General features: G+C 34.8%; 1 protein-coding gene across 7 annotated transcripts in view; it reads left to right on the top strand.

Moving 5' to 3' along the window:
• Positions 1-12,785, top strand: part of TRRAP (transformation/transcription domain associated protein) — a 103,056-nt gene that overhangs the window by 11,284 nt on the left and 78,987 nt on the right. For all 7 annotated transcript variants that reach the window (XM_052772470.1, XM_052772471.1, XM_052772469.1 and 4 more), the window contains exons 14-22: positions 2,807-2,885; positions 3,918-4,152; positions 6,109-6,436; positions 6,563-6,660; positions 7,306-7,500; positions 8,030-8,221; positions 9,952-10,117; positions 11,363-11,619; positions 12,501-12,701. In XM_052772470.1, the coding sequence (XP_052628430.1) occupies positions 2,807-2,885; positions 3,918-4,152; positions 6,109-6,436; positions 6,563-6,660; positions 7,306-7,500; positions 8,030-8,221; positions 9,952-10,117; positions 11,363-11,619; positions 12,501-12,701 (1,751 nt within the window). The remainder of the gene's footprint in view (positions 1-2,806; positions 2,886-3,917; positions 4,153-6,108; positions 6,437-6,562; positions 6,661-7,305; positions 7,501-8,029; positions 8,222-9,951; positions 10,118-11,362; positions 11,620-12,500; positions 12,702-12,785) is intronic.

Raw genomic sequence — 12,785 nt, 5'->3', positions numbered from 1 at the left:
TGTGTTGGCTTGTAATTGTGCCTACAATTGTATAGATAACTTAAACTATTAATCTCTTAACCTGAGTGGAAGTAGTTCTGTCAAAACCTGATACCATATGTTTGATTCAGCTCATAGTATTTGCCTCTAGCAGAAGAAAGCCATTTTTGGTCTGCCTGAATTAACTAGGTTTGGTGGATACGTTCTGTTTTGGCAGAATTGCAAAACTGGAGATAAGTGTACTTTGTAAAATATTCACTTCTATCTTTTCATCTTTACTGTGTGGTCCCCTTTCTTTTCCTTCTGCTAACAGCAGTTATAGGGCAGTGTGATATCTTACAGGTATTGTTAGGTTGCCAAAAAAAATAGCATGTTTCCTAGTTCTGGAATTTAGTTTTGTGGTCACATGGAAAGCTGTTTCTTTGGCTGTTTTTCAAAAGAAATTAGCTTAATTGTTCTACATTTTCCAGCCTCTCCTTAATAACTTCTGAACTTGACCAGTTTCAATAGAATTCAACAGAGGAGTGTGGTCTTAAAGATACAGCGTTCTGCATACTTTGTGAACTTTAATGTTTGAGTAGTGGACAAAACCCAAGTTAGTGTCTCTGTTGGAGGAATAAACAGCAGTGGGAGCTTAGCAATTCATTGCCCTTGGTCAGCTGGCTGGCATTTTGGCATAAGTGTTGATAACTCATCCCTCCAGCTCTGCTCTTGGCTACCTGGCAGCGCCAAAGTGGATGTAGAGGAGGAAATGCTTAGAAGCATTAAGGAAAAGAGGGAACATGGTATTGTAGGAGGAAGAAGGAGAATGACGAAGAGGAGAAGTGGGATATAAAGTATGTGGAGATCTGTAGAAGATAAGGCTTTGGTCATTCTGCTGGCGCAGTTCAACTTATTTGGAAAAATGAGTGTTCAGGGAAGTGTTTCATGTTTGTGGGTCTTGCCAGCGGCATTATTTTTCTCAGTGAAATAATCTTGCAAACTGAGTCTTCTGCATTGATTGAGAGTTCATGAATAACGCCGCATATCTTATTGTGATGCATTTTGTCTGTGTGGAACTTTGTTTCTGATTCCTAAAAGAGAGGGTGGAGGTGAAACTCTACTTCCGCTCTCCACTGTTATCACTATAAAGGCTGCCCCTGTCTAAGAATACTTCATAACAGCAAAATGTGGTATGCACATAAATATTATGTGGAAGTTTTAAAACCTGGCTTAGAAGATAGAATTCAAATCGAATTTAGAAACTTGCCTATTTTCATTGCTATTAAGCCATTTCTTTTGAGAATTTTGACTGAGTTGTCCATTTCAAAAGGCTAGAATGGTTTGTATGGCACTTCTGAAATTCTAATGACTGATCATTGTGAACATTTCTTAATTTCGGTGTAAAATATTCCTATGTTACAAAGTTTAATGAGAGAGTTCAGTCAGTGGTCAGGTGTAAACAATTTGTTATTGCTTGCTTTGCTTTAATTTCTCTTAGTAGTTCACATTAAGAGTAATAGCACAACACAGGAATATTAATGTTAAATGTGTTCAATACACAAAAACTCACTACTGTTTTTCAATTTGCATTTCCTTTGCTTTTTTTCATTGTCAGGATTTGTGCCTTAATCTCTTTGCTCTGCTAACACTAGTGCATCTAAGACTAATCCCTTTTTTCAAACAGAGTGGATAGATGATCAAAGGTGGCTCCTTTCTAACCGTCTTTTTGACTGAGCTTTTTTCTCCACAGTATTATTTTTTGGTTATGACTGAATTTATTCTCATGTCATGACTGCTGTGGTGGTTGGCTTGTAAAATAATGGATTGTGTTTGCATCTAAAATCTTTATTCCCATTCTTTATTTACTTTTTTCCACTGCAAGTCTTCCAGATCTCTACTCCCCTCAAAAAACAATGCCGATGCTCTCCTTTTCTCTTCCTCTGTGATTCTGTAGAATGTGACATTCTCTTAACGCAAAGACAGCTACCACATTGTCCCTTTCATTTAAGTGGACCTCACTGATTCATTGTCCATTTCACATTTCATTCGGAAAATGCTGGATTTTTATCTTTAATACTATTTGGAAATCTGTGGAGAGTGAAGGTTGCTGGATGTTCCTCTTTCTCTTTATTTGACATTTTGCTTATTTGTTTAGTAAGTTTAGCTTGTTGTGTTATTTGGAGGTGAGAGCAGTTAATCTTTCCTGCCATTTCCATCATCTGCCTTTAGGGTGGGTGGAGTGACCTAATCAATTCCGTAAACTTGTCGATTTCTATATTTAAAAAGAAAATGCTGCTTTGGTCTTGCTTTGTCACTTGACTTTTGTTACTGAATTCTTCCTTTTGTTCCTTGGACCCCAAGTTGCATGTATTCCCCCTTATATTTTGGGACAGAACTTGTGCGATAAGATGCGAGACAAAATAGAGTTGTGTTGTACAACGTTGCCCAAACTTGTGCTTTCCAGTAACTCGTTAGTTATATTCAAAAAGTTCTGCAAAGTTGAAAATAATATAAGCATTTTTTCTCTTTCCAGATGTAACTGTTTTTGTTGTGTCAATGCTGTGGCTTTTGACTGTGTACGGTAATGTTACTCAAGGGGCAAGTGTCAGTGGAGTTCATAGTCACAAGAGGTTAACTGAAAGTTTCCTGGTAAATGACACTGTCCTTTATAAGCTTCAGGAATGAATTTTATAATCAAACCACTTTCTGACTTAGGTTTAAATACCTAAGTTAAGTGGTTTAATGCTCATCTGCCTTATTTTGATTATTTCCTTTGCTAATCGTTATGTATAGCTTTTCTTTTTTCTCTCTCTCTCTTTTTTTTTTTTTTTAATTTTAATTATAGAATTTATTCCATGTATGGACAAGCTATTTGATGAATCCATACTAATTGGCTCTGGATACACTGCCCGAGAGACACTGAGGTATGACAAAGTTTGGAATAGCTATCTGAGCACCTGCCGGGGCTGGTTTCTTTCAAGGTTTATTAATATTTACAACAATGTCTGTATAGGTTCCTAAATCTTTGCTTTAAATAACTAATTTAATTAGATTCTAATATTGGAAGGGCTTCAGCTGTTGTAAAGAGTGGTGGTTGTTTTAACACTTCGATGGTGTAGCATGGTAGAGTGAGTGTAGGGCAAAATGAGATAAACGGGTGAATGAAAATTATTTCATTTTTTGAATTGCAGAGCAGAACAAAAATAGTCGTCACAGTGAAATCAACTTATATCTTCCCAGTATTTCACGAAACAGCCTAAATCTTGTGTGCACTGTAAAATCTGAATGAGATTTAAACTGTTCTGTCAATAAGTACCTTAAAACTTATTCATTTGCAATTGAAAAAAATAAATGGGGAGAATACATACTTTCTGTGTCTTCAATAGTCTACTAGTTTTTGGGTGCTTTTGCTGACCAAATTAAAATATGTGAACTAGGAGAATTACGTCTTCTTGCTTAAGTATCAAGTGTACCTTATTGACAACATGTATTGGATTTAGAAGTATTTGGTCTACTAGATGCTTAAACCTGGTATTTGAAAAGAAATGGTTTTTTAAATTTATCAGTTTTCATAACTACTTTTGAAATCATGAATCATCAATGATGAATTGTGAAACAGTTTACCAACACAGCTTAATAGGTGGCTTAAAACATGCTAATTTGCTCGTAACTGTATGTAGATGAAAATATGTGCTGGGGATGTTCAGCAGTGGGGGAAGAAAGATCAGAGAGGTAATATTAGTGTTATGGGACAGATTAATGCATCTTTGGTTAGATCATACAGATTATAATTCTCTTGTGTAATTGAAAAAGCCTTGTGAACTCTCGATTTGCTTAGAAAATTTGGATTTAGAATCTTGGAAATAGCTCCAGGCAGTAATTATTGGTTAAGTCCAATTAACAACAATTATAATTGTCATCAATGTGTTTTCTTCATTTCTTGTTTTTACTGATAGACCACTTGCATATAGTACACTGGCAGACCTGGTGCATCATGTCCGTCAGCATTTACCACTCAATGATCTCTCCCTTGCTGTCCAGTTATTTGCCAAGAACATTGATGATGAGTCATTGCCTAGCAGTATCCAGACAATGTCTTGCAAGCTTCTGCTAAATTTGGTAGACTGTATCCGGTCTAAAAGTGAACAGGAAAATGGAAATGGTAGAGATATTCTTATGAGAATGCTGGAGGTACTGCTTTGTTTAAAACATGCGATAATAAGTTGAATATCCTATTTCATAGTATGTTGTCGATCACATTTTACTTTCACCTTTTTTCAGAAATGAGAATATGTAGAAACAGTCTCCATACTGTATTTCGTTTTAATACTTCAGAGAAGGTCTTTTTTAAAATGCTATGCAACTGGGATAATATCTCAAGTATAGCAGAGATTCTTTGCCAACTCAGCTTATTCGTTCAGTGACTTGTTTCAAAGCAGGGAACTGAATGTCTATGATGCTGCGGGTAGCTTAATTGTTATTATTTTTTAAATTTTCTTTTAAATTTTAGTTGTAATCTCCTTTTTTCCCCACTTAAAAGTATGTAAGAATGGTATTTTTTAATGCCTCTGGTTACGTTGTTTTGTTGGGATTTTTTTGTTTTGTTTTGTTTTTGTGTTTTTTTTTTTTTTAAAACCTGAAAGGGGGTTATTGTGCAGGTCCTTGGCATAGCCCAATACAATCTGTAAAATGTGAAATATCCTCACTTTCAAGACCTACTGATCCTTTTTAAGGATCTTCTTTATATGGAGGATTTTTGGGGGGCTTTTTTTATGTGTTATTTTTAAACATCAGGGATGCACCCGAAAAGCTGTTATGCATGATATAGTACAACTATAACTACCTGCTTGCTGTAGCCAAGTTGTTAATGGAAAAAGGTTGCCTGGTGTTTCTCCTGCCACAACATGAAGGTGCACTCAATTGTAGAGTAAAACACTTCTAGGGTAAATACTGGTTTAATAATCTAATTTTGGTGTGTGAGAGCATGTCCTGAAATCTAAATCAAACTGGTGTTAACACTTTAAGATCCCTGAGGAAGCTGTACGGCTGCTTGTTTCAGAAAGGGAGATCTAGGAATTCTGAATGTAGTGGATCCCCTCCATCGTTGACTCTTCTCTGTCATTGACAGACTCTCATGTTTCTGAATGCATCACGGAAGAGATTTAGTCATTTTAGTCATCTCCAGGTTATTTGGTATTACCCCTGAACCTGTTTTTAAGGTAGCAGTAGTTTAGGGAATGGCTTTCATCATAAATACAAAATACAAGTGACGGTGCAAGTGAAAAATCTTGATGTTATGCATTGTAATGGGTCCTTTATTCCAGATTTCTCAAACTGAAGTAGCTTTCTAGTAGGATTTGTCTTCCAAAAAAACTTCTATGTTTTTTCTGCTTTTTAAAAAATCATAATGTAGTACAGTTGTTTGGTCATTTGTTTATCAAATTAAAATTTGTCATACTATGTTAATTCAGAGAAGATGCATCTAGGGAAGAAGGGAGCATACAGAGCTGTGGTGCTAGTGGGGAAATATCTGAGCAAGCCAAGTAGATCTAGACTTCAAAATCTGGGAAGTACAGAAAAACTTAAACTGAAACCTTGTGCAACATGTCCCTTGACAGCCAAGAGGCAGAGATATTGGGGACCACTGTTCTGCAGGATTGGTTGTTTCTTGCTAAATCTGATAGGCTGCATAAAACTGAAACTTAAACCTATGACGTATACATCTTTTAATATATCTGACATACATTACATATACATCTGAAAAATTCAAGGTTTTTATCTTAATAGTAAATATTTATAGACTGAAATATTAAGTCTTATTTTAAGAAATGAATTCAAATAGCTTTTCATTTTAAGTAGAATTGTAGAGAGATCAATTTGTAGTTTATGGTTTTAGTAGTCTTCAGCAAATATTTTTACTTTTGGAACTTGTTAAAAGTAAGCAAACTACTTTGTTGATACACTTAAAAATGTTTGCTGTCATTTGAATGACTTCAGAAATACTTAGCTGTAAATTTTATTGATCTCAGTATGTTGACTTGAAGTATTAGTATTATTAAATTTAGAATGATTTTTGAAGAAGAAACTTATTTTCTTTTTTCTTTCCCCTCCCTGCTCTTTCATTTGCCTTTCCTCTTTGTGCTTTAGGTTTTTGTTCTGAAATTTCACACTATAGCACGATACCAGCTTTCTGTTATTTTTAAAAAATGCAAGCCACAGTCTGAACTTGGAGCTGCTGAAGCCGCATTACCTGGAGTACCGACAGCAGCAAATGCAGCATCTGTTCCTGTTCCATCTCCTGCCCCAGCCACTCCTGTGGCCCCTGCACCAGTACCTGTATTTGAAAAACAGGGGGAGAAAGAAAAAGAAGATAAACAGACATTTCAGGTCACAGATTGCCGAAGCCTAGTAAAAACTTTGGTCTGTGGTGTCAAGACAATCACGTGGGGCATAACATCATGCAAAGCTCCTGGTGGTAAAACTGCATAATATTTAATTACATTTATCTTTTGTAATTCTACAATTAAATCTCTCTAGCATGAAAGCAAATAATATTTTTAATGGTTAACTATTGTCTTATTCTTTCTTTATCTTCTTTCAGAAGCACAATTCATTCCCAATAAGCAGTTGCAACCTAAGGAGACTCAAATCTATATAAAACTGGTAAAATATGCAATGCAAGCTTTAGATATTTATCAGGTATGTAACCTGGCCATGTGGCAGTTCTATTTATACAGTTACTGTGTGTTAGATCTTTTAATAAGGATTTATTTGTCAGCTAAAAGACAAATTTCACGTGTAGTATATTTTCATTAAGCCTTTAATTTCAGGACCACAGCTATTGGGAAATTTTATGAATTTCAAAGTACTTATCACTTGGAACCAATTATTTTCTTAACAGCTGTTATTGTCTGTGTTTATGCAGGCAGGTCAGACTAAAAATAATTTGTCTTTCATGTAGTGGATTAAATCTTTCTTCAAAGATAGTTTAGCTATCAGTTGAAGCATTCACATGGCTATATTTGTCTTCTGTAGTTACACAAAGTACTGATGAAATGTAAATGTACATGGTTTGGAATTAAGTAAGTTTACAAATACACTGTGGTATCTCCTGCTCTTGTCTTTTTCCACTCCTGACTTAATGGTTTTAAAATCTGTGCTGAAAACACTGTATTTTAATATTTTTATTGTCACTGTTGGCTCTTGTGCCCAACTTCTAATTGTATGGGGCTTGCGTGTGAAACCTGTAAAATCTCAGTTTTTTTCAACAGGTATTTTAAGACTAGTGGGGAAAAAGTTATTCAGATTCTGTAACCAATATATGTGTTTTCTCAACTGCTGTAGGTCCAAATAGCAGGAAATGGACAGACATATGTTCGAGTAGCAAACTGTCAGACGGTGAGAATGAAAGAGGAAAAGGAAGTTCTGGAGCATTTTGCTGGTGTGTTCACAATGATGAACCCTTTAACTTTTAAAGAAATCTTTCAAACTACTGTTCCTTATATGGTGGAGAGAATCTCAAAAAACTATGCTCTTCAGGTATTATGTTTTTGTTTACTTTTTTCAATTGGTAATAAACAGAATGTAGAAAATAGCTTATGCCTTGCAGTATATAAGGCTGAAGTGGAATTATAAATAATAATGTTGAAATTAGCATGTAAGATTTGAAGTAGTCTATAAAAATACTTTGTAAAGGTGATTTTTCAAAAACTTTCCAGAGTGGTGCAATACAAACATGAACCCTTCAGTTTAGAAGATATGAATGCACTTTATTCTTGGAAAGTATTGAATATTGTGGAGTTCTTGTTTTGTTCAGGTTGTTGTGTTAATGTTCTACTGTTTTACAGAACACAAGTCCTATAATATACATTTAAAATTACACTTTAAACTTGAATACTTAAGTTATATGCATGGTTGTTTTCCACTGAGGATAACGTGAATCACTTGGGTAGCGGTGGAGATGGGGAAAGAAATTTGTCTTAGTTTTTTGTTTTAAATGGCTAGTGCATTTATCCCTCTGTTCTTTTCATTACAACAACAATAACTCCTTTGTGGTTTCCTCTTCTAGATTGTTGCCAATTCCTTCTTGGCAAACCCTACTACCTCTGCCCTCTTTGCAACAATTTTGGTAGAGTATCTTCTGGATCGGCTGCCAGAAATGGGCTCTAACGTGGAACTCTCCAATCTGTATCTCAAGCTGTTCAAGTTAGTCTTTGGCTCAGTTTCACTATTTGCAGCTGAAAATGAACAAATGTTGAAGGTAAAGGTCATTTGTGTTAAAACCAAAAAAATCTGTTTTGACTCAATACGTTCTTCAGATGTCTGAAGAAACTTAAAGTTTTACGCTGTCTTAACATTTGATAGTCTTTTTGTGTTTGAACCACTATTAGTCATACAACTGCATTTTTTCCAAATGCCAAGTACATTGCCTTATTTATGAGAGATGGTTTCTGTAAATGTTTGCTTCATATTTGAAACTAAAGTGATGTGCTAATTCTGAGTATAAATGACTGATACGTGCTTGTGATCTGATTAGGATAGCCATAAACCCGTGCAACTTCATGGTCAGGATATGCATATCTTCTTGCATATTTTTCCCCTTTGTTTCCGTATTAATTTAAGACTTTTGCTTAGACTGGAATCACTTTTTTGTGTGTTGGTGAATCTTCATTCACATCATATTCAATGACATGTACGTCTTGAGTTAGATATTTCTGTGCTCTTGAAAACTCTAGATTAAGGAATGCAATTTTTTCTATTGACTACATATTGTCAGTGTATTCCAAGGATCTATTTATGTTGATGAGATCATCTCATTATTCAATGAATTTAGAAATACTGAGCTTGAAGCAAGAGTGTGCTTTTCTCATAAAAGTAACAGCTGCCTATATCCAGAAAAAAGGTTAAGGTATTAATTGAATGCTACTCCGTCTCTCATCACTTCTTTCCATTTCTCTTCCTTCTATCTTAGAATAAACAAAATTTCTGATACAGGTAACTGCGTGATAATTGTTTCTGTGCTTAATGATTTATTACAGCAGGATTAGTTCAGTTTTCTGGGTAGAACAGAGTAGGGACTACTAATTTTCCAGATTCTTTGAAAGATAAAAGTAATATGGAGCATTATTCGTATAATCTTGCTTAAATTCTTCTAGTTTGTCATCAGAATCAAGGTCATTTGGATTTTATAAGCTGGAGATGCAATTTAAAGACTGTGATTTACTACCTTCACAGTTTCATGCTTCTGTTATGTTTTTTTTGTTTCCGCAGGATTGATGATATGGGCCTTAGGTAGACAGTTTAATTGAATGATGAAGGCTATTTGCAGCATTTGCATAGCAATGTAGAAAGCTCTTAGATGTTAATAAAATCCAGAATTGTGTCACTGTTTGTCCCTGATCTGTGAGAATCCTTGTATTTATCAACTATCTTCAATGATTCCTGCAAACTGTTAAAGTCCTCTGCTCTAGAAAGGCCACCAGTTGTGTAACCATTTTTTTTACTTGTAAAAGTTTCCTTTCAAAGTGAAATTTTAACATTCACAAAAATGAAGAATTCATGATGAAGTTAGGTCAGGAATAAATGAATACTGTGAAATGTCTTCTCTTGTCATTCTGACACTTCTGATTTCTGCTACACATCCTTAGGTTTTGTGGTGCAAATATTTTTCATTGTGTCAGATTTGCAGAAGGTTTTTTGTTTTAATAAAGTTACTGCTTGGAGTAACAAGCAGACTTGATTGTTTGGCTAATATGAAAGCAGGGTTTAATTAATTAAAGAATGCTCTGAGTTCTTGATACTCTTCAAATACAGATTTACTTTTTTTAAGAATTCTTCAACAGCGGTATAAAATTAGCATGGCATCAGAGTACTTGGAATAGCTGAAGGTTTTTGATCTGAAAAAGTTGTCTCATGCTAAACTCTTATACAACAGTACAATGATGATAAAATTGATAATTTATTAATCTTCAAGCTTTATTTTTTTTATAGCCACATTTGCACAAGATTGTGAACAGCTCTATGGAACTTGCACAGACTGCCAAAGAGCCCTATAACTATTTCCTGCTGCTCAGAGCACTGTTCAGATCTATTGGAGGAGGCAGTCATGATCTGTTATATCAAGAATTCTTGCCGCTGTTACCAAACTTACTGCAAGGTAGAACAATACCTTCTTTCCCCACCCCAGTTTCTGATCTTTTTATGTAAATAGTAGTAATAAAGTTATGTTATGTAATTAAAAAGCAAAACTAAAGCCCTAACCCTGATAAGTAGCTTCTGATTTTGAGCTTTGCAGTTGATTAAATATCTTGAATGTGGCTTATGTTCATTTACTCTCAGCTGCTTCAGGCTCCATAGTTTTGGCTGCTTCACAATTTCTGCTGCTTGTTTTTCTGCTTTTCATTGTGGGGCTGTTGGGTTTTTTTGTTTGTTTCTTTTATTAGTTTTTTTGCTATGGATAACCTTGTTAGCATAAAGCATTAAGGGATAAGAGTAACAGGAAAAGCAGTATTGCCAGGCAAGCACTGGTTTTGTGGGAAGAACATTACAGAGAAGCTCTGGTTGTTCTGCAGTTGAGGGCATGTGTGTGCACCTGCAAGTGCATGATAAATATAAACGCAAGTAGTGTCAATTTGCAAAAAGAAATGGAAATAACAATCAGTTTGATTAATTGAGCATTTGTGCTTGCAAGGACTGTGTTCCAGAGATACTGAGGATGAGCAAGCAGATGTGGAGAACTACTTAAACCTAAGGACAAGCGAATCGGAACAATTAAAGGAATGTGAAATCCTGTGGTTCCCATTTACAGCTGTAGGGGCAGTTTTTATTGTAGTTAGCAAATATGTCTGTTATCTATAAACCATTATGTAAAATACATGTCAGCATAGAGGTGCTAGCTAGGTTTATGGAATATATGAAATCTTGATGGGAAGAAAAATAAGTTGGGGAATGTGTTTAGTTTGTATGGGACAGTGAATGTACTTGAACTCATTCAATGTTTCTTTTCAGGATTCCAGATATTTTAAAAGCAATTTGTTCTGTGTGGATTTTTTTTATTGATACAAGGCTGAGGTTTGAGTCAAATTATCTTTTTGTGGTTTTCATCCGCTGTATTCAAATGCTACTTTACTGAGTCTAATATTAAATTTTAGAATATGCATAGATACTCTTTTTTTTTTTTGTATATGCATGTACCCACAAAAGCATTCACTGCATAAAGTCCTTAAATATAAGTTATAACTGTGAATTGTATTACATTTTGTAAATACATTATTTACAGAACTACAAGCTTTACAGAATTTAAAAATGTCAGGTTATTCTGAATTTAGGAAATAGCAATTTTTAACAATAAACTGTGGACTGTCTTTTTCCTTTGAGTGTATAACTTATTAATGATTTTCAGGACTTAATATGTTGCAAAGTGGCCTTCATAAACAACACATGAAAGACTTGTTTGTAGAGCTCTGCCTGACTGTGCCAGTTCGTCTGAGCTCATTATTGCCTTATCTGCCAATGTTGATGGATCCCTTGGTGTCGGCTCTCAATGGATCTCAGACCCTGGTTAGCCAAGGCTTAAGAACTCTTGAACTGTGCGTGGATAACTTGCAGCCAGACTTTCTGTATGATCACATTCAGCCAGTTCGAGCTGAGCTAATGCAGGTAAACATGTTGTTTCCTGTTAAACCACAAGAGGTCATTGATTTGCTAAATATTATTAGAAATTTCCAGGAACCTTTGGGTATAAAACTTGAAAAATCTGTCATGAGAACCATACCAGTCTGATTTGTATGTAAAAGGCTAGTTGGTGGTAGGCTGTTAAACTGAAAACTCTGAAAAATTTAAAAGTACATTAATCATTTCTTCTATACGCCTGTTAAGGGGTTAAAGTTAAGACTCGGGACTCAATAGAAGACTATTACTATGTTTAAGATGAGCTGGTACAGAAAATAATTAAAACTTGTTAATTTTTTAAACAAACAAGAAAAGCTAATTACCTTCAGCATATCATGATTGAGAGCTATATGAAGTCTTACATATACAGTGAAGATGATGCGGCTGAAATTCGGAACAGTGTTTTAAATGTGGCTACTTCCCCTAATAAAGTGCTTTCATATACTTTATCCTTTAAACATAATATTTACTTTATTTGCTTTTTATATTTCAAAACTAGCTCTTTGAGGTTAATTCACTTCAGCCTTAACTGGCCTGCCTTTTTTTTTTTTTTTTTTTTAATTCATGATGTTGTTTATCTAATATTATTCATAAACATGAAATTACATTTTGGTGTCGCAAAGATTTTGTAGCTGATCACAGTAATCTAATCTAAAACTGTATTTAGGACAACCTTGCTACAAAGCACTTGAACTGTTGTGAACTGAGACTGCTTTTATTCAATCTAGATAAGTATATTCTGGAAATTATGCAGGATCAATTACCCAGATACAAGAATAAGTGTTTTCCTTGACATTTTTTTTACATTACAACTTGAAAATTTTTGAAGTGAGACTGGTCTGACCATGTAACTTTAAAAATACTTACAGGCTTTGTGGCGTACACTGCGCAATCCTGCAGACAGCATTTCTCATGTGGCTTATCGTGTACTTGGTAAATTTGGTGGAAGTAACAGGAAGATGTTAAAGGAATCACAGAAACTACAATATGTACTCACCGAAATCCAAGGACCCAGTATTACAATTGAATTTTCAGACTGTAAAGCATCCATTCAGCTCCCAATGGAAAAGGTAAAGGCTTAAGTTACTTTCTGTGCTGAGAAACCATCTTAATCAGTTTTCCTTTATTACAGATTTTTTTGGATGTTTGCTTGT

This window comes from Harpia harpyja, chromosome 21, assembly GCF_026419915.1.
Source record: "Harpia harpyja isolate bHarHar1 chromosome 21, bHarHar1 primary haplotype, whole genome shotgun sequence".
NCBI lineage: Eukaryota > Metazoa > Chordata > Aves > Accipitriformes > Accipitridae > Harpia > Harpia harpyja.
This window is presented reverse-complemented; position numbering and strand designations above follow the sequence as displayed.